Here is a 22,819-nt window from a genome sequence, read left to right as displayed (position 1 = left end):
CACCACTATAACTCTTTTGCAATAACTGACGTTTACAAAAATCATATTATTAAGTAAGTAAGAATAAAGTGTTCATTCCCAATAACTTACAAACCATGAGATAGTTGTAAGGAGTGACATAAATATTGTGGAGCTGTAACCCTTGGAAATTCCCCCACCCACTGTTATCTTTTATAATGTTCTTCCTCATATAAAATAAATATCTTCCTTTTTCTCTGTTGAACAAACTGAACCCACCCTATAAGTAGTAGGAATATGCCAAGAATAAGACTAAGCTTATTTTAAATCACGCATAAAAATGAAGAGAACTAATATTTCTTAACATGAAAAACCAACTAAAAGCTATCAATGCCTCTACTATCATATGCAGTGTTCGTTGATGGACGTAAAAGCAACGAGTATGAGGATAGGTTATGTAGGCCTACTGTATTTAGATCTACAGTTCTGTCACTGTATTTTAGACTCGAGTTGCTTACGATATTCTCTAAAAAACAGTTCAGACTCGATACGGATCTGTGTTCCCTTATATTCAATATTATTATGAAGTAGTTTCAGTCAATTTATACTCGTTTTAAAGTCGTAAACTCATTGAAATATGCACTTGAAATAGATTCCGAATGTCGCAGTAAACCATTCTTAGTGCGATGATCGTTATGAAAAGCTGTCATTGTTTACATTTTCCGAGGATTTCATTCTCAGTTGACCTGACCCCAAGTGAGAATCGGGCATGAGCACTGGTAACTCTGAACTCGCTTATTAGTTACAACTGATTATCTCAATTTTACAGTGGCTGAGAAATCCATGATGTTGAGAAACCTCTAGATTCTACCATCGAAGTTTGCACTTTCTTTAAAAGTTATTGGGTAAATTATTTGGTGTAAGTAACATGTGGACTATACTTAGTATGTTCCTCCCCGCCCTAGGGATATTTCCTCCCCGCCCTAGGGATATTTCCCGGCTACGGTTTCGCAGAGTCAGACTGACTAAATTACAGCTAAATTACAGCTATTTTATATGCATATGGCTGCCATTAAAACACAACTAGTTTTAGTGAAGGTTGCATAATTGTTTTATCTGCAAACTTTGTCTATTCATCTTAGAGCGAGTTAAATATCAGGTTATTAGTTCATACGGGTTGACGTATATCGCCACCGAATTTGTCCATATCGAATTTATATAAAGGCCTACGTGAGAACCGCAACCACTGAAAACTGTATGTTTTTACAGTATATTTTTATACTTATTTCTAAGAACTCTATTGGTCCTTGAAGAAGATGATAGGCAGATTGATAATTTTTGGTAGTTCACTATGTCATCGAATATAATTTGTTGAAAAAAAAGGTTTCCCCAATTGTTACACTAACATAGCTTTTGTAGTTAGTAGTCTATGTAGCCTTCACGCATTCTCAGTTTGTGAAGTGAGGGCCAGTGGGTGCAAATGTATCGAGAAAAGTTCGGAACGAAAGTGCATTCGCGAAAAGATAGGGTGTCTGACTGACCGTATCGTTGACGAGTAGCGGGGGGGGGGGGTACAAGGCAGCAGTCGGAATTTCTGGCTTTAAAATCCATCCAGTTGGAATTTCAGCCACTACACCACCCTAATCATCAGGCCTTAGCTACGTCCCTGCATGTGAGGGACAGGGGCCTTTACTCAATAAAATAGCTGTTTTCATTTCTTCTTCAGTTTATCAAAATGTTAGAGTTCCTTGCAACAATAAATTATTCTACAGTCTGACAACTTGAAGGTTTACTGCATATCTGCCTGCATGGCCATTCTCATCTATAGACTTCCAATTCGTGTAGCCATTTCATGGTAGCTTTTTGCCTGATATTTCAGTCTGAGCATGGTTCAAAAATGGTGAAATAACTTTGAATCTGCTGAGCAGCTTCTAAGGCATTGGGTTCTTTTTCCTCTTTAAAATATAATATGCATCGGATAGGGGTATTACTTTGCTTCAATTGCTTGTCAAACTGCATAGCAACTTTAACTGTGGATAATTCTTCACTTGAAAAGAAAAATGTATGCATTAAAACTCTTTCAATGCCAAAATAGAATATTGCCTAACACCCTAACGTGGTAGTGACTTTAAAAAAAAGGCAGCGGCTACCACATTGCCTGGTTACTGTAGTGTGATGTGATATTTAAGTAAGTTTCCAAATGGAAGTCAAAACTCAAAAGCCTTCTCAGAAAGAATCTACAATAGCTCTACAGCCTCCTTTGTTGAATTAGTGAAGAATACTATTCACATATTGATGCATTTAACACATGATAGTTTGTTATCATGGTTGTTGAATCAGAAAATTAACGATAACAAGCAAATCAGTGTCACCAATACCTATGCATGCCACTTTTATAAGTTCGTCACCATTTATGACATTTAATTCAAAGGGTACACCATGATATTGAGTTACATGGTAAAGTATGCTGCAATTAGTCTTATAATCTACTCCATGTAAGATGTAATACTAAAATACTAATCTGCCATAAAGTTTACTGGGTGTATATTCTTCTCTATTGTACAAATTATTTCTGTCATTAGTGGTTACCATGGTGACTGTGTACTAATTAAGTCACATATTGCTCATTGCAGTAGAAACATTGTCCAAATCTCAATGTTAGTTGAACTAACACATTATTGATCGTTCTAATGGACTTATCTGTATAACTCAATATAGCTTGAATTTTTGTTTCTCCTTAGTAATTTTTTAATTTATTTTGATTTATAAAAGGACTTCAGGTTTGCAGATGCCAGTTATGCACAGGTCTATCAATTGTATGACGCGATGATGCAATTTTGGCTTAATTTGAACATTGATGCACCCCTGCATAGTGTAATTGACACACCATTGCATGTCTTTAACCTTCACCAAATTAATATTTTGACTGACCATTTGCTGACCATAATGGACCCTTCATGGCAAATTGAAGTACCTTAAACAAATTGTAGTGGTAATGAGGCACCAAATGTGCACTTAGACGGACCCCGCACCTAAGTCATACAATTGATCGGACATGACGCACCATTCAGGGGTGGTCATTGAGTCTTTCTTTCGATAATTACATAATGATATAGAAATTAAAGACATTCGCCAAAATATGACATCATAGGCTGCATAGCTAAACACATGATCTGATCATGCAATTCTAAAAATTATACAAAAGGGAAAGTGATACTACTGATTGTGATAGAATTGTCGCCCATAAAATACCATATCATGTGTCTAATTTTATCTTTAAAACAGATATTGTTCAGGGCACACCTGCAGAATCTTCCATAATTTTTAGTCTCGGAAATAAGCAAAGACTAGCTTTATATTTAGAAGCAAATGTACATCCCTGAACATGATGAAATTTGGTGACAAATTAGTTTATGAACAAGCCTACTGGGACATTGCCATTGTAACATCAAACATTATGACATTTAGTGTCTGTACCCATGGGCGGTGATCATGGGGGGACAAGGGGACATGTCCCTCCAATGTTTAAGATGGGAGAATATAGTTTATAATATCACCCAATATTTGGTGGCATATTTTTTGTGTGTGGCTATAAATAGAAAGTAATGCTTGAGATTTATCCAAATCATATTTGGCGGTGGCTTAAACTTCATCCAACTCATGCTGCATGAGGTAAATGACACTTTGTGGTCATTTCTTTGACCTGTGACCATATAGCAAGTTGTCACTAATGATTATCATCATAATGTCTGTTCATCTCTTGTGTATGAGTGTAAGTACGTATGTATATGATCCACATCGATATGGGTTCATCTGGTTTCCATTTGGCCTGTTTCCTACAAGATTTCTAACCCCAGGCGCGTGGGCGAAGGGGTGACCCCCCCCCCGCCTCGAGGATAGTTTTTGTATTTTCTTATGATATTGCTAGTAATTTCAAAATAGAAAATGCTTATATGCAACTAACAAGGCCTTAGAAGTGCCATTTCCAGCGATCTGGGAGGCATTTTCGGCCAAAATTTTCTTTTTTCTATATATAAAACTATCACGAAGCGCATGAATAATTTGGGGGATGAAGTTGCTGCACCCAAGCAAATGTCCTCCCCAATATTTGAAACAAATCGCTGCCCCTGTCTGTACGGTATAGTAGATAAGTTATCAAACTGTAGGCGTACACTGCTAACATAGACATAGAAAGAATAATTGTTGCACATCACTAGTTTAGATTTGCACTTGATTAGTAAATGAACCTTCTTGAATCTTTGCAGAGCTGACACTATACAAACTATTTATCATAAAGCAGATGTGATGAATTTATGCTGCCAATAGCCAATGTAGCTTAGTAGTGTAATTACTGTATGCGCAAAAATTGATGTGAATTGTTGACTAAAGTAAAGTGCATAATTTGGTATTCAGTAATTTGAGTTGGAAGTTATATAATTTACTATGTAATTTACAGCATGCATTCTGATATATTATCAACTTTGCACATCCTGGTATTATTTGTCTTTTTCAGTTGAAGGTGTGAGCCCAATTAAGAAACTTGAGAGGTTGGTATGCAAACTGATCCACCAGAAAAGACAACACCATTTCCTCATAAAAAGACTATGCCCTCAACAGAGGCTGATGCAGCAATGCACTCCAGCAGGTGTACCCTAGTGGAGACTGGTATTTTTTGATGTACATCTTGTAACTATTCCATGCTGCAACTAGGTCTACAGTTCAACTAGAATGTAGATATCACAAGCCTTCAAGACAATTGAACAAATTGTACCATAACAGACACAACATTGTGTCTCAGTGAAATAATGTCACTAAGCTAGTGCATTTAATTTATCATAAAAATGTATCTTTTTCATGGTGTCAAACATTGATTGCTGCATTTAGTATGTTAGGTTTCTTACTCCTTTTTGTAGTACTTAGCATTGATTTGCATATTCATTCATAGTGTAGTGTAAACTACATAATTAATATCATCAAAGTTGCAACTGTGCCATTTTAATAAACTACAAGATTGAATATTGGTTTCACTGAATACTTTATTGTACACCATTTGGCATTCCATGATAGCAATATTAGATGTGTTTACATACTGTGGTTTGTTCAGTCATGCCAGTAGTTTTAATGTGACATTGATCTTGTGTTATTTATTTTTGCAACAGAATTACTTGTCATTATTTGTATATTGTGTGACATCAATTTGACATAACATATATTGTGATGTCGTGTAGTGTTGAAAAGGTACTCTAACTTGCAGCTCGGTGCTCTCATGATAACCCTATAGTGGCAGATGGAGATAGGGCAGTGGTAAATATGTTTGAAATGCAGGTAACATTATAGTGTCTTTTGAAGTTTTTGACAAAGTTTCTTCTGGATGTAAAGCTGCTATACTTATTATGGAAAGGTCCACAAAGGAGGCATGGTGACTCCTAGCCTTATTTGGGTATCAGTTCCTGCATTCCATATTTGGAACACTGCCCCTATCAGGTATTGCTTACAATAAAGTTAGGTAATTCAGTATTTTTACATGATGTTGTTCACACATTGATTGCACCTGTACAGTTCTATAGAATGAGTTCAACTACAATATCCATGAGCAGGGAAAATGTACCACTATCTCACTTTCATTTTTGCTTTATGTTAAAGTGACCATATTCATAATACTTTAAAAAAATTACTCTTCAAACATTTCTTCATTTTTGATAGTGTTCATCCAGAGCAGGTAACAGGATATTTTAAAGGTAGGCTAAGCTTTATTGGCCCCAATTTTAGCATGCTATAATTGCTAGAAGTATTAAAAAAGAACGTTCCTAGAGGTCTTTACTTTCCAAATTGTTCTCAGGCATTTTAAAGTGGCCATGACACGAAATGTCCTGTCTTTTTGGGGTCCATCTAGCATGCTCTCTAGAACATATATCAACTATTCTGCCAGTTAAAAATTTGATTTTTCACTTCGAAAATTGAGATTTAATTTACCCTCTTCCGGCTTGAAAAGTTTGTTCGGCTGAAAATTTTCCTAATCTGATGACGTCATGTGACGTCATGTTATGAACACGATTTTGCTCTCGCTGATTCCTCCGAACACATATCATACTTACAGTACGACAAGTGTACATAAATACACAAAACAATTGATAACAAGTCGGCGCGAAATCAGATCAAAATTTCCTGTGGAATGTCAGATTTAGAACCAAATGCGGCAACCAAAGTTCAAAGTGATAGTGGTTCTTCAACCAGGCAGTGAAATTGGGCTAGTGCCCTTTCTCATATTCGAAGCAGAGAGTGAAGGCGATGATCTTGCCAATATTGAACAGAACGTTGAGGGTGGACCTGAGGTGTTAGAAACGTATCAGTTCGAGCCTGTTAAACGAGCCGAAATTGAAGCTCCACAACATATCAAAGAACAAACCCCTTTGGAACTATTGCAAGGAACATACAACGTGGTAAGAATTAATTAACGAAGCATTTAAAAACAAAATCCAGTCCATTTTGTGCATGTGTTGTTGGAATTCGTGGAACTCCCTAAACCATATTGTGCATTGTGTTACGGTGACTTACAACACATATGTACAGTGTGTTGGCTATGTATTCATATACATGTACAAGGATCGCCAAGAATCCAATCTGGTCTTCGGAGTTTTTAATGTGGAATACTTGACAGAAGAACGACTTGTTTATGTCGACCTGTTAAAGTCCATTTTTTTTATTTCATAAAAAAGGAGGGATCGTAGTATGCTTCCGTGAAGTGTTCTCTACATACGGAGCTGTATACTGGCTAGGCCCAGTGAATCGGTGATGGTGTTGTGCACTAACTTGGTCATAATCGCTGTTTTTTTCGTCCTTCGGCCATCGATGAAGGCTAATTGCATGGGTTATGACATTTGTGCAGCCCCCAACAACACAACGGACCGGCATTTCTTTCGGATATTTTACAACATGTTGTTAAACAAACTTGAAATTTCTAGCGATATAGCGTAATACAGTGGTTGTTCTCTCAGTGTAAATGTGCGTGTATGTGTGACGGTATGATCGTCACGCATCCGGTACGTGCCTGGGCTTGGCATTTGTGTTCCTAACATGACGTCATCATTGTCTTGTTTTGAAATCGCATTTTCAGATATCTATTTTCAGATGCGAATATTAAAACGTTAATTTCTAATTAGTCCTAGAGGTTTTAAAGGTGATAAGGATAGTTTTGAACAAAGATTTCCTCATAGATTCAGAGGAAGCTACTCTCGATTAGTTGGATTTTTCATGTCATGGCCTCTTTGGTCCAGAGTTGCCGTGGAAACCACCATATTTTGAAGTAATTTCGTAAGGCAGCTGGAGGAGTCCAGTTTACCCCTGTGCTGAAGGTCATTCATCTTTTGGGGTTTTCTCTCCCTTACACCTCCCTCAGATTGGTACTTCCACCACCTCATTTTGCAAAATGGTTACGCACTCACACACCCCACCCACACAAAGGCCTTAATGTTACAAGGGAGTCACTAATCTTACCCATATCTAATCACCATTTACAGCAGAAACAGACCCCATGATATGAAGCCTCAACTAACTGGAAAAGGAAGAAATGTATACCAATTTCCCAGCCTGAAGAGTCAAAGTTGTCGGTGTGACTAATTTATCTTCAGCTGAACTAATGTGCGAAGTTCTCGGATGACCTTACCATTCATTACCTAGCACATATCATTCTACAATACTGTTGTTTCCCTGCTCAATAAAACAATTGAATAGGGGTGTCTACTTAGATGGTCATTTTCACAATCAGTGATGTAACTTTCAATATTGGCACTTATTGCTTTGTAACTCAGTGACCAAATACCAGAATTCTCAGATTTTTTGCCATTCAACCATCGTTAGTGAAGTGTACCTTGGGTAGCCTAAGAAACTTTCTCGGTTTCTTCAGATGGATTTGGCGTCCATAAATATGCTTAAAATATGCTAGTTCAGCCATACACTCTCAATTACACTGTTTTTGTCAGCGCCTGTACTTTTTGGTGGAAGGTATTTTCCAGATCTTATTTGGTTAATATTATGAATAAGTGTCCAAACTAAAATGCAATTGTGTTCTCCAGGTTTCCTTTCTTTTCTTCTCCACGGACTGGTTGCTAGATTTTGTCGTTTCGGAGGTGGCATTTTCCGTTCATAATTGGTACCTAAAATGACTTCAACTAAGTTCTAGTTAATAACCAGTGTAAATTTTGTTTAGTAAGGTTGCATTATTACAATAACTGATGTGTCTAATATCTAGGCCCAAAAATATTTGTCATTTGGAATTCTTAAAAAATTTGCATAAACTTACAAATTTAATGTTAACTTTTCTGTTAACTTTGTAGTCACCTCAGAAACAAAACATTCTTCAGTCCGAGTTTCATGTAAACAATATTATAGCCGTATCAAACTCATAAAAATGTACCATACCTCCTAATGTAATATTTGAGAAAAATTTGTGACGACATGACCAGTCGTTTTAATTTCTGGGAGATTCTTAACTTTCCGTTAACATGCGAAACCTCCGAAACACCGTGTCACCTCCGATACAGGTTAGTTGGAATATGTGATCTCTACTTATCGAATAAAAATCTTCCATGGCCAAAACTCATATTACAGTAATTCTGTAGAGGTGTAGCAACCAGTATGATAATATCTTTTAGTACGTCCTTTATCAATTATTTTAAATTTGAGTTAAACTGTAAGCTATTGTTTCAGAGGTGACACATTGCTTACATTGCTTACATTTTTTACATTTCTGCTGATTGTGTACCATAACCAGGAGCGTATCCAGGATTTTCTAACCCGGGGGGCACGAATTACTATCTAAGCGGAGCGCCACCATCGGTTGGCTTGCAGCGTGCAAGAAAATTTCTGGTTTTGATACCCCCGAGATCCCTGGGAAATGGCACTTCTCGGGATTGAAAATGACCAACCAGATTGTACACTTTTGCCTGAGAACTAAGAATTTCCCAATAGTTTTTTTTTCAAGATTTTAAGCCCATTATTTGTTCAGAATTTGAAATTTCACAATTCTTGTGAATAAATTCTCTTCCAAACATACCCATAATGTTGCAAAAAATTTCATCTATTGGACAACCAATATAGAAAAACCCTTAACAGACCGGTCAAAATTGAGTAGAGGGAAGTAGGCAGCTATGATGAAGAATGTTGGTCAGGGAATTTTCGAAATTCAGACACAGTTGATTTATTGGTGTACAAATATGAAAACCTCTTATAACGGCTTCTATAAAACTTGGTTGAAGGAAAAATAACAGATATTTCCGAAACCGAACACTACAAAGTAGACAGTTTGGAGGCTGTTCAACCTGGAACGCCATTTCCATGCTCACTGATATGGTGTGATATCTGCTGTTTGCTTTACAAATTTGAATAGTTGAAATGAAACTGAAATAAATAATTTTTATCTGTTTATTGTGCATTGCCCCACCTGTGGCGTAACGATGATCCTGGGGGTCCCGGCTCCTGGCCCAAAGGGCCCCCTATCAGGAGGTCCAAGCAAGTGAGTGCAGAAATGTTTACAAGGGGGTGGGGGTCAGTAGGTCATATAGGTGTAACACACTACTTGATACTATCTAAGCGGAGCGCCACCATCGGTTGGCGCGGAAACGTGGATTTTTTTTTGTCAAAAAGTACTCCTAGATCATCTGAAAAGACACTTCCAGTTCAAGTTGCATTTACACATCGGTTTTATTTTCAGATCTCATGTCTTAGGATTTTGACTTTCAATAATTTCAGTAATGCAGTATGGGTCCATATGCAATGAACATAACTAGGAAACTGTTGGTTGGATGAAGTCATTGAAATGCTAAATGCTTAACTCTTTTTTCAATATTTGAATTTCCAGGTGGGAATGGGGAAAGTGCCCCCCTACTTCTGGAGTATAATGTAGACTACTGTACATTACAGAAATCAAACATAAGCATAGGCCTAATTTCGGCTGAAACTTTGTTTTCATCTAAGCCTGATTTCCTGTGCTTTTTTACTAACCAGATACACTGAAGGCATCTTTATTCTTACCTTTCATTATGATATTTATATGAAAGCCCTGCATAATTTTTCAAATGAACGCAGTTTCAAGTCTGTGGGGTGTTGGGTTATTGTTTAGAATTTTTCAAAAAATCATATGTCCCGATGTTGTACTCACCAACATTGGTTGGAATTGGGTTTTAAGTTATATACTTTGTTTTCATTATAATAATAAATAACACAACTAGCTCGATACATACATTAATACCCAATATCCCATGATCATGATGTCCGTATCACATGAAAATATGTATATTGTCTTGTTCAGTCTTGTATGAGTTTTTCTTTCCCAGTAAAACGGGCCCTCTCTATCCAAAGAGGTACCCTTTTTCTGTGCATCAGTATAGTGGGGCCCCTTTTTGGTCGTGGCCCCCGGCTCAGCATAATTCGAGCCCATAGGAGTTACGCTACTGTGCCCCACATTCTTTTCATTTTGAAAGACACACAGTTTCAAGTTCATTACACACTGAAGGCTTCGATTCTCTATCTGCCTTCAGTTTAGGGAAGATCTTGGGAATTTCATCCCTAGATATCGCTAGATATCCACACAGTACAGTGTAAGGTAAGGGGTAGGGTGAGGCACACGCCCTTTACGAAATCCTCGATCTGTCACTGGCTACCCTGTGTATATGATAGGGTTCAGCGCTGTAATTATGACTTCCTCTACTCCCTCTTCTCCTTTTTCTCTCTTTCTTCTTTTTCTTTTCCCTTCCTTCCTCTCCCTCCTCTTTCCCCCCCCTTTTTTTCCCCTTTTTTCTTCTCTTTTCTCTCTTCTTTTTCTTACAGGGGTGGCGCGCCCCCAACGCCCCCCCCTGGATATGCGCCTGATAACATGCTACTGGATGACTTGATCTCCCTTAGAAAACACTAACAAACTTAAGAAATTAATAATGAAACTCTCATAGGCACAGTTGATGAATAATTTACAAATATGTGTGTTTTTACTACTTTTCCCTCTTTTTGATAGTGTGCCCATTGCTTCGAGAGTGCTATCAATAAACTGGGAATGAAATGATTGATTAGTAAAGAAGTTCTGTCCATAAATAATCAAACATCACAGAATGGGTTGCTGATGTAAAAGGCCAAGTGGCTTCAAGAAACCTCCCACAAGCACATCAGCCAGCATTTGTACTTGATCACCTTGCTGGAAAGGCCCGAAGGGAGATAGTTGGGCGAGGTATATACATAACATTGCAGTGCAGAGAAGATCTTTGAAGCTCTTCTCAAGATTTTTGGAGATGGGGAGAGCCTGGCACTCTTACAGCAGAGGTTCTCCCATAAACAGCAAGAAGACGAGGAAGTCCTTACATGCTCCTTAGAACTGGTTGATCTATACGGAATTGCAGCCTTGGACCCCTCCTTTAAGACCTGCAGGGAGAGCAACCTGAAAGGCCAGCTGGCAGAGTCAGCTAGAGACGAAGGCCACAGGAGAAAATTAAGGGGGCTGAACCTTGAGAAACCTAACCTGGGTTTTTTCGATGCAAGAGACCAAGCTCTGGTTTGGTATGGAAAAGAGAGGTATAGTATCAAGAGGTTGTGGCTGACTCGGCTCTAACAGAACTCATAGCTGCAATGAGGCGAATAAGTCATGACGTTTCTCAGGACCAGGCACTGCTTTATTTGCGGGTCGACACAGCATTTGAAGAGAGACTGCCCTGACAAACCGAAGGAGGGGACACAACAGGCTACCAAAGTTTAAAACTAGTTGCACCTTCTGTGGGGAGTCACACTGCAGGTACCACTGGAAAAACCGACTCACTGTGGGTACCACTGTCCAAAAGTAACAGTCCTTATTAACAATGTACTAACCAGATCCCTATTCGATACTGGCTCTCAGGTTTTAACTATTACAGAGTCACAATACCACAAATGTTGTCTAGCTGGAAAATTTGTGGATCTGTCTGAGATTTTGCAGCTATCTGGAGTGCAGGGCTGGAGTGTTCCATAAATTGGGTTTGCAGAACTTCCTGTCAAAGCACTTGGACAGGAGTTTCATGCTGGATTTCTAGTTACTAGGGATCCAGTTGGTACACCAATTGCAAAGAGAAAGCAGACGGTACCAAGCTTAAGTTTTCGACAGCTGTGCTCATCACTAATATTGATGATGGGAGATGACTACCTTGGACAACTTCTATCGCAAGGTAATAAGTGGGCACATGTGTTAGCCTTGTATGAGGAGATGGCTGCGAACAACTAGGGATGGCTAGATTTGTGAAGTGAGAGTAGCCGGTATAGAACCAGTAGTTTTGCCAGGTAGGACTGCTGTCATTATAGAGTGTACTGTAAAGCCTGCAAGCACTGCTGAAAGTTACGAGAGCACTAGTGGAGCCACATGATGACTTTGCATCTCACCTTCCAAGTGCGAATTTTGACCCAGGTGATGAACTTAGCTTTACACGACAGTGAGGTATATGCAGACCCAACGTCTGCTTGCACATTCCAGGCAACACAAGAAGAACATGTGGCCCTTCTTATTGAGAATACCAAAGTAACAGAGAAAATAATGCAAGAAATTGATTTTGGCCCTGAGGTGAGCCACTCCATGAAAGAGGCATTGTGGGAAATGTTTCACAAGCATCAGGAGGTCTTCAGCGCAACTGACGATGACCTTGGGTTTTGTGATAAGCACACCATGACTGAAGGTGCCCCTGTGAAAGTCCCTCACAGGCGCATACCACCACATGAGTGGCAGGAGGTTAGAGATCACCTGAGTAGTTTACTACAACAAAATGTTATCCGGGAGTCCCATGGTCCATTTGAATCCCCTGTAGTCCTTGTGAGAAAGAAATATGGAAGTCTCAGTCTATGTGTGGACTATCGTGCACTGACACAACAAGACACGGAATGATGCCTATCCACTACCAAGTAGGAGACTCTAGATGCACTAAAGGGTGCTAGAATTATTTGCAGCCTGGACCTCGCCCACGGGTACTACAAAGTGCCTACTGCGGAGTATGACCAGTGGCGGAGCTAGGGGTATTGGTCGGGGGGGCGAGAATTGTCTGTAGGGGCGCTTTCGACCAGGCTCGGCGGAATGGAAAAATTATTGGGGGGGCTAATGTGTGGAGACTATCTAAGCGGAGCGCCACCATCGATTGGCGCGGAGCGTACAAGAAAATTTTGGGTTATTTCAAACCCCCGGATGGCCGGAAACGGCACTTCCCGTGTGTTTTATGCTGCGAATACCTAGCCCTAAAATATGGGTCTCAAGTCTGCAATTTCTCAGATTGCACGTAAAAGTCTGTAAAAACATTGTAATTTGTATATTCGATGGTGTTTTAAGAGAGTAGCTATTATACTCGTAGTGTACTCGCAAAGACGTTTTTGAGTGTAGTAAGGGCAGTGGCGGAGCTTGGGGTATTGGTCGGGGGGGGCAAGAATGGTCTGTAGGGGCGCTTTCGACACTATCTAAGCGGAGCGCCACCACAGGTTGGCGCGGAGCGTACAAAAAAATTTTGAGTAAAGATACTCCCTAGATTGCAGGAAATGACCCTTTCCGGGCCTTGCTAATTTGCAGATAAACGGAGAATAAATAGGTGTCGTCGCCATTTTGTCGGAAAATTACACCAACAGAATATGACAAATGTCAATAGGTATATGAGAGCGCAATAAAATAGTCAATAATAGAGAATAAGTAAAAAGTATATTGAAAAGCTGAAAAGGGCGCCAGCAGTCCATTTGAGTCTGTCGGGGGGGGCCTCCGCCCCCTGACTGTAAATATGGACGCTCCGCCACTAAGTAAGGGGATGTTGGAGAACTGGCTGAAATGAGGCAAGTCATTGGCCTAAGACGAAGTTGTGTTACGCTTACTGGTACTCACACTCACTGCTTCCACTTTTCACGGGGCGTGAAGACGCGGTTGGGGTGACAATATGGTCTATAGCCAGGGGACGGGCCGAGGGTCCCCCAGCAATTACTAAAATTATTACACCTATAGAGTATACGTGTGCATCGGACAGATCGACAAGTTTGCATTGAAAAATGGGCAGATATACGTTTCGGAGCCTTGGTAAATATTGGGGGGGCTTATCATGCATTTGCCCCCTCAACTTTTTTATTGGGGGGCTGAGCCCCCCCAAGCCTCCCCGGTTCCGCCGCCACTGGACCTGCCCGAAAAAAAGCCAAAATTTTTCGCGTGCGTCCAACATATCGATGCCAATATCATATAAGCAAGCATCGGTCATTACATCGCATGCCATCGTTTACCGTATATATTTATTTAATAACCAAGGAGATCATTTTTAAACTATTCATTGCTATTTATTTTTCTTTCAGTAGGTGCCAGAAAAAAAATGGGGAAAATTTGGTTGCGGGGGGGGGGGGCTGCAGCCCCCGCCTCCTACGGGACCTACGCCTATGTGTGTATAGTGTTCGGTTTTGATATACCTGATATCGGAAATATCTGCTATTTTTCATTTCCTTCAACGCAGTTTTATAATAGCCATTATAAGAGGTTGCAATATTTCTACACCAATAAATTAACTGTGTCTGAATTTTCGAAAATTTCCTCACCAACATTCTTCATCATACTTTCCTCTACTGGTGCAATTTTGACCTGTCTGTTAGGGGTCCAAGGAGGTTTTTCTATATTGGTTGTCCATAGATTGAATTTTGTGCAACATTATGGGTATGTTCTGAAGTGATTTTATTCACAAGAAATGTGAATTTTCAAATTCTCAACAAATAATGGGCTTAAAACCTTCAAAAGTGGGGCTGTCGGATATTGTGGGCCGTGACGTAGAATCACCTACAAAAGCAATGATCCATAGGACATGCAATGAGGTCGAACATGATGTGTGACTGGTGACAATCTTCAAAAAGGTTATGGATGGAAAAAAAAAATATATATATATATATAACCTGGGTTATTATTGCGGATACTTAGTTTGTGGTTATTGAACCGATGCCTGAACTTGGTTTCGCCAATATAGGTGACCTGGGGGCACTTGCAACTATAAAGGAGGGAGATGACATTGGCTGAGTCGCAACCAAATCTACCAGGTCCAATGAAAATGCACCTTACTCAAAATGACAAATAATTGTTTACCAAATGTCATCACACAAGTATGCATTGACAAGTATGCATTGAAAAATGGGCAGATATACGTTTCGGAGCCTTGGTAAATATTGGGGGGGCTTATCATGCATTTGCCCCCTCAACTTTTTCATTGGGGGGCTGAGCCCCCCCAAGCCCCCCCGGTTCCGCCGCCACTGCTTTCGACACTATCTAAGCATAGTGCCACCACTGGTTGGCGCGTAGCGTGCAGAAAATTTTTGAGTAAAGATACTCCCTGGATCGCGGGAAATGACCCTTTCCCGGCCTGGCTAATTTGCAGATAAACGAAGAATAAATAGGTGTCATTGCCAAATTACACCAACAAAATGTGACAAATTTCAATAAGTAGATGAGAGCTCAATAAAAAAGTCAATAATCTAGAATAAGTAAAAAGTGGTAATGAGCTAAAAAGGGCGCCAGTAGTCCATTTGAGTCCCGCCAGGGGGGGCCTCTGCCCCCCCTGACTGTATGGACGCTCCGCCACTGAGCATGACATAGAGAAAACCGCATTCGGAGCTGGCACTGGGGGCCTCTATGAACACCTGAGGATGCCATTTGGTCTCTGTATTGCATCCGCCACCTTCATGAGACTTATGGATCATATTTTTGGAGATCAGAACATGCAGTCTTTGCTTATCTATCTCGACGACATCCTTGTGTTTATCTCAACAGTAAAGGAGACGAGACACAACCTGAAACTAATACCCAGCAAGTGCTAGCTATTTAGAGAGAAGGTTCCGTATCTTGGTCATGTTGTTTCCAGTGAAGGGGTGTCAACCGACCCAGAAAAGATCTGAGCGGTAGAAGAGTGATCAAAGCCAGCAAATGAGAAGGAGCTAAGGAGTTTCCTGGGCCTTACAGGCTACTACCGTCGTTTTGTTCCAGCTTATGCCAAAATCAGTGCCCCACTCCATGCACTCGCAGGAAATACACAAGTTCATAACGCACAATCTGTATCGCAACCATTTCAAGAAAAGTGAGAACAAGCGCATGATGAAGCTTTTGAAGGGCTAAATACAAAACTCACCACTTCACCCATTTTGGGTTCCCCAGATTTCACCAAGTCTTATATCGGGGAGACTGATTCTAGCTTTCTTGGACTTGGGGCAATCCTGTCACAGAAACAAGGAGATAAGGTTGTTGTGTTGCCATATGCAAGTAGAGGACTCAGACCCAACGAAAGAAACATGGAAAACTACAGCAGCATGAAGCTGGAGTTGCTGGCTTTCAAGTGGATGATCACAAAGAAGTTCTGGGATCTTCTGTTGGTGCTGATTTTGAAGTGTGGACAGACACCAACCCACTGAGTTACCTCCACACCTCTACCAAACTGGGGTCGACAGAGACTAGATGGATGGTTGAACTGTCAGCGTTCAGGTCAACTGTGAAGTACATATCAGGGAAGAGCAACCAATATGCAGACTCCCTTAGTCGCAAGATCTCTCATGGGGAGGAACCAGCGTCTGTATTATTCGAGCAGATCCTGGCTAGTGGATTGAAAGCAAAACCACGACAAACAACCCTTCTCCCATACGGACTTGAAGTACGGGTGCAGTAATTTTATTAGAGAAAAAAAGTTTGCATCCCAGGGACGCAAGCCCCCGAAAATGTTTGCGCCCCTTAAAAAAAGCTTGCATCCCTATTAAAACATATTACGTTAATCGTATGACCTACTGTTACTAATACTAGTGTAGTATCACTGCCTATACTTTGTGAATGTTATACACAATATATAGGGCAGAAATTCTCAGTGCCTTAGCTTCGCTGTTTTCCAGGGGCGGCCCGGCGTGCCCCTCCTTTCGACTACCCTGCCGTTTCAACCAATTTTTGTCCCCAGTCCCCCTCTTTCATCCGCCCTTGTACTTCCCTACTTGCCAACTCCGTAGTAGCTCAGTGCTTTGACCTTGCAGCGATTCCAACAACCAACTCTTCAAAAATCCCAGTACCTACAGTGTGCATATTATATCTCTCGCTAAATCACCAGTTCACTGTACTACTACTGCATGTACATGCCTGTTCGAGCTTTATTTTCAACTACACATGTGCAAATCCTTAAAATCTGATCCAACTTATCCTTGGCTCTTTGCAAGCAATCATCTATACGAAAATACACAGGTCTATGTGAAAAGCTTTTTACGCAATGTAGATTTTAAAAAAATCAGTTCAATGTTATTAAGTATATTAGTTTACACACGAATTTTGTGCAAAAATAACATTTACTTAAGCACATGGTTAATTGGACCGCAAACAGTTTTTGCAACAGAAACTACTGATGGTAAGAATGCACATTCTACATTAGCAACTCTTAATGCTGAGGGAAGAAACATACTGTGAGCTTAAATATCCTGTTCAGGATCAGAGATGTAAGCTTCCCACAAAATTCATAGATTATCTCCACTCATTAACATTTTCTGATCAAAACAATGATTCAAATATTACGTGATAGTCTCAGACACAATGCAAGTGCATCTTCGTTGTCAAAAGCTATACGTACTGTATGTGACAAGGCCTAACGTTATGATATTGGAATGCACACACATGATAGCCTATACCACAAACTTCACTACCTCTTCAAAAGGGGCAAAGTAACGTTCAAGTAATTTTTGTTACACAACAAACTACATGTTCTTTGAGCACTACAGATGCAATTGTTTTCACAGACAATGGATGGGGACTATTAACCAATCAAATCATGGTAATTTTTGAAAAGCATCATTGTCTGTATTTAGCATGAAAATCTCCGTAATGGTGTGTTGTTAACCCTATTCCTTGTGGTTGATTGTTATGATATATTTATTTTCAAACAAATTCAATGATCTGTAGAAGTAGGAGAACTTTTGGTTCTTGTCAGAAAAATTTTTTTTTTCCTAAAAAGAAATAATGAAAGATGTTCATTCAAAAATGTGTTTTGTTACGTTTTCCGTTGACCTCGTTGTGAGCGTGTACTTGGGTTTGTTTCTAAAAAAAAAAAGTTTGCGTCCGCGGGACGCAAGCAATTTGAAGAGTTTGTGTCAAGGACGCAGAATCCTGCGTTCGTAACAATGCCGGGGTGTGTTTGATTAAAGATGTTATGCATATACATTGATATTAAGTGTTTACTTCCTTGTTATTAACAAGAAAGCCTTTACAACAACTTGTAAACACATGTAAAAATGTTAACGTCACCTCCAAAATGCATGAGTGGAAAAATTCATTGAATTTTGGGAACTTGGCAACTCGTATTGGATATTAGCCCTCTGTGAGACGACTCTATTTAGGGTGTTTTGACGTGACCACACACACGCACACACACGAACCCTACTCATGGCATGCAGCATATTTGAGCATATTCTATTCAAGCATTATCCTCCACTGTTTTGTTTTTTAATGTGGAAATTTGTTGTAATGTTGCATATCTCTTTTTTAAACTATCATCTATGCAACATTAAAGTAATTCACACCAACCTTAAATTACTTCAGGTGAAGTAATTGTGAGGATGTAGTAGACAGAATAAACAACAGATTTTGTGTTTCACCAATGGTCTGGTGGCACCATGTATTTAAACATGAAATTGGATATAATTGGTAAAATCAAGAGGGCAGTGGGTAAGAATCAAAAGAAACCCCCTGACACACTGCAAAGAGAAGAAATAAGTAAAAGTGAAAAATAGGAAAATGACTATACAGTATATATATGCACTCTAGAGGCAAAATATTAACGTCACCTAAAACCAAGGCCAAAAAGGTGTACATGCACTGACATCTTTATGATATCTCTAACTTAACTAGCAGTGGTATTAATCAAACGTATAACAATACATAGTACAAGTAGCTGCAAATATTACATCCCTGACACGTCTGTCAATAACAACAACTTAATACTAAACAAAAGAATATTGCCCATATACAGCTTAACTCCCAAACATATATAATGCTTTTAGTTATACCATTTTAGTAAAACAATACTAACTCAGATAGTGCATGGCGAAATTAATACGAACCATTGAATTTGGTCAAAGGGAAGGAAACTTAACTATTATGCATACCATCACTTTAAAGCTATAACTGTACTATCCCTTTAAGTGGGTAGTCATGTCTTAAATATGCTAAGAGAAAATATCTCTTAAGTCTTAATTGTTAAAAGTAAAATAAAGAGAAAGAATACTGATAATATAGAAAAAGCACTTAGAAATACAGATGCACATGGTGTGGCCATGCTGTTATGTTACGTTAGGTAACTACACGTTAAGAACCTCATTCTGTATACATATACAATACTATAAATTTAATGTTACATGGGCGCCGCCATCTTAGCAGAAACAGAGGGCGCTCTCTCAGAACATAATCCCCACCTTGTGTATGTGAGCCTCTTACGTAACTGGCTCTTAGAATTATCTCTTGAGTATAACATTCCTTTAAAATATTAATGTGAAATCGACCCTTAAGTAAACCTGTAGATTATTTATAAAGATACATCTTCAATAAAACAAGTTAAATATAAGTATATGTAACCTACAGTATGTCTACTCAACATAACATTAGAATAGGGCTTCCCTATCCCGGCGTAATCTGTACAGTAGGATAGCGGACCCTAGCCAAGCTTTACTGATACGAAAATGGTCAATAATATTATATAAATATACGATCACTGAATAACTCCAGTGCTACAAGAACTTAACAGGTTAACGAAAGATATATTTACCTCGAAGCATCAACAATGTGAGTGTCGTAGTGCATCACATGCTCGTTTATTACTTAAAACTAAAACTTTTGGTAAACTATTCCTGCTTGCAGATTCGTTGTAAAATATATAGTGGGCACGCTAACTGAGCTATTTCCAGTGGGCTATATTGCGTAACACACATGAACCCTTGTTCGAGCCGGAAATGACTCATGGCTACTTGCCATGGAACGCACAGATTCCCTCACATAAACAAGTCTAATTGTGTATCACAAATAAACTTTAAATAAATCTTAAATATTAAATCTCTGTCAACAGAATCAATGGATCAAGTACCAGCCCCAAATCTGTTGAGATCAGAACACACATTACACAGTCATAGGCGTACGAGGCGGGGGACAGGGGGGGCAGACTCCCCCCCAAATTTCCAGAGGACAAGAAATTCGGGCAAAAGTCCTGAAAAATTCGGGCAGCCTAAGGGGAGAAAAAAAATATATATATATATTTTATTTTATTTTTTTCCGCTTAGGCTGCGCGAATTTTTCAGGACTTTTGCCCGAATTTCTTGGAAAAAAAAATATATATATATATTTTTTTTTTTTTTCTCCTCTTAGGCTGCCCGAATTTTTCAGGACTTTTGCCCGAATTTCTTGTCCTCTGGAAATATATATATTATATATATATATATATATATATATATATATATATATAAATATGCAGTAGCTTGCCCGAATCTTTTCAAATTTTTGCCCGACAATTCTATGATTTTCTTTATTTAGCATCATGATGCCCGAATATTTCCGTGTAACACCACCGTAAGCGCAGTTCATCTGGGCTACCACGCTTTTTGCACGATCAATTTTTTTCTAACTAGTCAATTGTTTACCTGGACCAAGGGTGGCGGAACCAGGGGGGCACAGGGGGCATGTGCCCCCCACTTTGCCTCAGGTTAAAAATGTGCCTTTTTTCTACATAAAAATTGAGGTGCCTCAAGTTAGCAAGAGGCCAGGGAACCAGAATGAACACTCGGGAAGGGCCGTTTCCGGCCATCTGAGGGGTTTGTAAAACCAAAATTTTCTAGTACACTCCGCACCAACCGATGGTGGTGCTCCGCTCAGATAGTCGTGCATACAACTTTGCAAATCCTGAATAAGCCCGTGACTTTTAATGAATTTCTGTGGGGCAAACTCAAAGCTATTTCGAATGGAAAAAATTTGTTAAGATATTAACATTAGCATATTAACTCTAATTCAGAAGATTCCTACATTAGCAACTAGCATGATTTCACCTCATTTTGTCTCAAAAGAAAACTTGTTCTTGGTTTTCCAATTTGTGCATTGGATATTGCAGTGCTTATATGCATATTTTCCTTTGGGGGGGGGGGGGTGTTGATGGAGTGATGTGTATACACAAATAATATGATAACGCAATAAGAGTTATAAAGGGTACTAAATATAAGGCTGCATCAGTCCAATCGAATTTCTGCAAAGTGCCCTTTGTTGTCTTTTACCCCCCCCCCAGATTAAAAGTGCTTCAGCCGCCCTTCACCTGGACATCCCCAACATGAGTGTTTATAAGAAACATTTTCTTTTTCATGGATGGTGGGGGGGGGGGAGTGCAGGTTTATCATATTCTTTGTTATATTTTATACCTTTTTTGTGAGACAAATTGCAGTCTCACCCGACACAGCGACATTATCCTGCCTACGTGTCGTTGAACAATGTATGTTTTCCTGGAGGTAGCTGAGTACTGTGTTAAAATAATAAATAAGGTAACTAAATAGGAGCTTAAAAAATATACTGTCCCATTTTTCCCCTTCAAAGTGATGTTACCTGTTTTTCTTCTTCTAATTTACCAAATTTTTGGGGAAGTGTAAATTTCTAAAACGTGAGATTATAAAATAAAGAATGTTTAGATGCAACTTGCAAGGCCTCAGAAGTGCCGTTTCAGGCAATCTGAGAGGCATTGTTTGCCAAAAATTTTCTTGTACGCTACGCGCCAACCAATGGTGGCGCTCCGCTTAGATAGTGTCACAGGAACTTTCGGGCACAAAAAGTTCTGCCCCCCCAATGGTCCCGTACGCCTATGTACACAGTGGTCACATTCTGCCTCCAGTATGTATAATATGTCAGAAATTCAGTTATATCACTGACTCTCTAAAAAAAAAACGAAGTAAAGAAATACTAGTAGAGTGCCATACGGTTACATCTGGGTCCTTGCAGACAGAGGCACAAGTCATGAATGATGACAAGTTATTGCTTCATATCAGAGGTCAAGATCTAGTGGCACTTTAGGCAAAGTACCATAGGACTTGTTATCAACATTACGTCAGTCCTTTCTACCAAAGAGAAGCAGGATGATGTGCTTGGTAAAAAACAGTACCAGAAAGTCTATGACATATTTTGTTATGATATTGTGGAAAAGAAAATTGTGAAGAATACAGAGATGTTTTTAGACTTACCAAATTGTTGCAAATCTTTAAAGGTATTATCAGCAAATTTTTAAATCTGGGCTGTAAATTATAGGACATATTCTCTTCAACACTGGTTGAAGGGAGCATATCACCAACTTGTCTTCCTGAGGCCATCAAGGAAGAATCTAAGTTGTTTAGTTTACAGCGACAACTTAACAGCTGCTAATTTTGTTGAAAATCTTCCATTTGAAGACGACAATTCGTCAGAAAACAAGTGACACTGCGGATGACATCACCTTTGTGAAGAATTCAGCACCAACATTGATTAGTGACCTGTATATGTCTGCTCAGAATTTGAAAAGTTCAGTCACACAGCATCAGTTCGAGCCTATGAATGGCCACCAACAGCAGCTGCTTGAAATTTGTCTAATGCTGAACATGTAGTTCCAACTAAGCTCTACAACTTCCTAGCTTGGGTGGTTGGTGCTTCTGAAGAACCAGTCATCACCAGTAAAGTGAAAGTTGAAGGCTCCTTTTCACCATAAATTACTTTCTGTGTCTCAAGATGTTATGCAACTTGCTTTCAAACGAAAGATGATGCCAAAATATCTTTCCCTCGGAATGGCTGTTCGCATATGACTTGGTCGGCTCACCTGATAGGACTGTTGAATGGACTAGGTCACTGCTTCTCCCA

At 39.4% G+C, this 22,819-nt stretch overlaps 2 protein-coding genes and 1 long non-coding RNA gene across 4 annotated transcripts in view; 2 read left to right on the top strand and 1 right to left on the bottom strand.

Moving 5' to 3' along the window:
- The window catches only part of LOC139973727 (uncharacterized), a 32,076-nt gene extending 16,358 nt beyond the window's left edge, over positions 1 to 15,718 (top strand). The window contains exons 3-5 of the mRNA XM_071980578.1: positions 4,472 to 4,623; positions 5,662 to 5,696; positions 7,476 to 15,718. Of these exons, the coding sequence (XP_071836679.1) occupies positions 4,472 to 4,614 (143 nt within the window). The 3' untranslated portion in view covers positions 4,615 to 4,623; positions 5,662 to 5,696; positions 7,476 to 15,718. The remainder of the gene's footprint in view (positions 1 to 4,471; positions 4,624 to 5,661; positions 5,697 to 7,475) is intronic.
- The window catches only part of LOC139973734 (uncharacterized), a 245,354-nt gene that overhangs the window by 56,711 nt on the left and 165,824 nt on the right, over positions 1 to 22,819 (bottom strand). The window lies entirely within an intron of this gene.
- LOC139973726 (kremen protein 1-like) overlaps positions 1 to 22,819 on the top strand; it is a 169,385-nt gene that overhangs the window by 58,531 nt on the left and 88,035 nt on the right. The window lies entirely within an intron of this gene.

The sequence above is a fragment of the Apostichopus japonicus genome, chromosome 9 (genome assembly GCF_037975245.1).
Source record: "Apostichopus japonicus isolate 1M-3 chromosome 9, ASM3797524v1, whole genome shotgun sequence".
Lineage (NCBI taxonomy): Eukaryota > Metazoa > Echinodermata > Holothuroidea > Aspidochirotida > Stichopodidae > Apostichopus > Apostichopus japonicus.
This window is presented reverse-complemented; position numbering and strand designations above follow the sequence as displayed.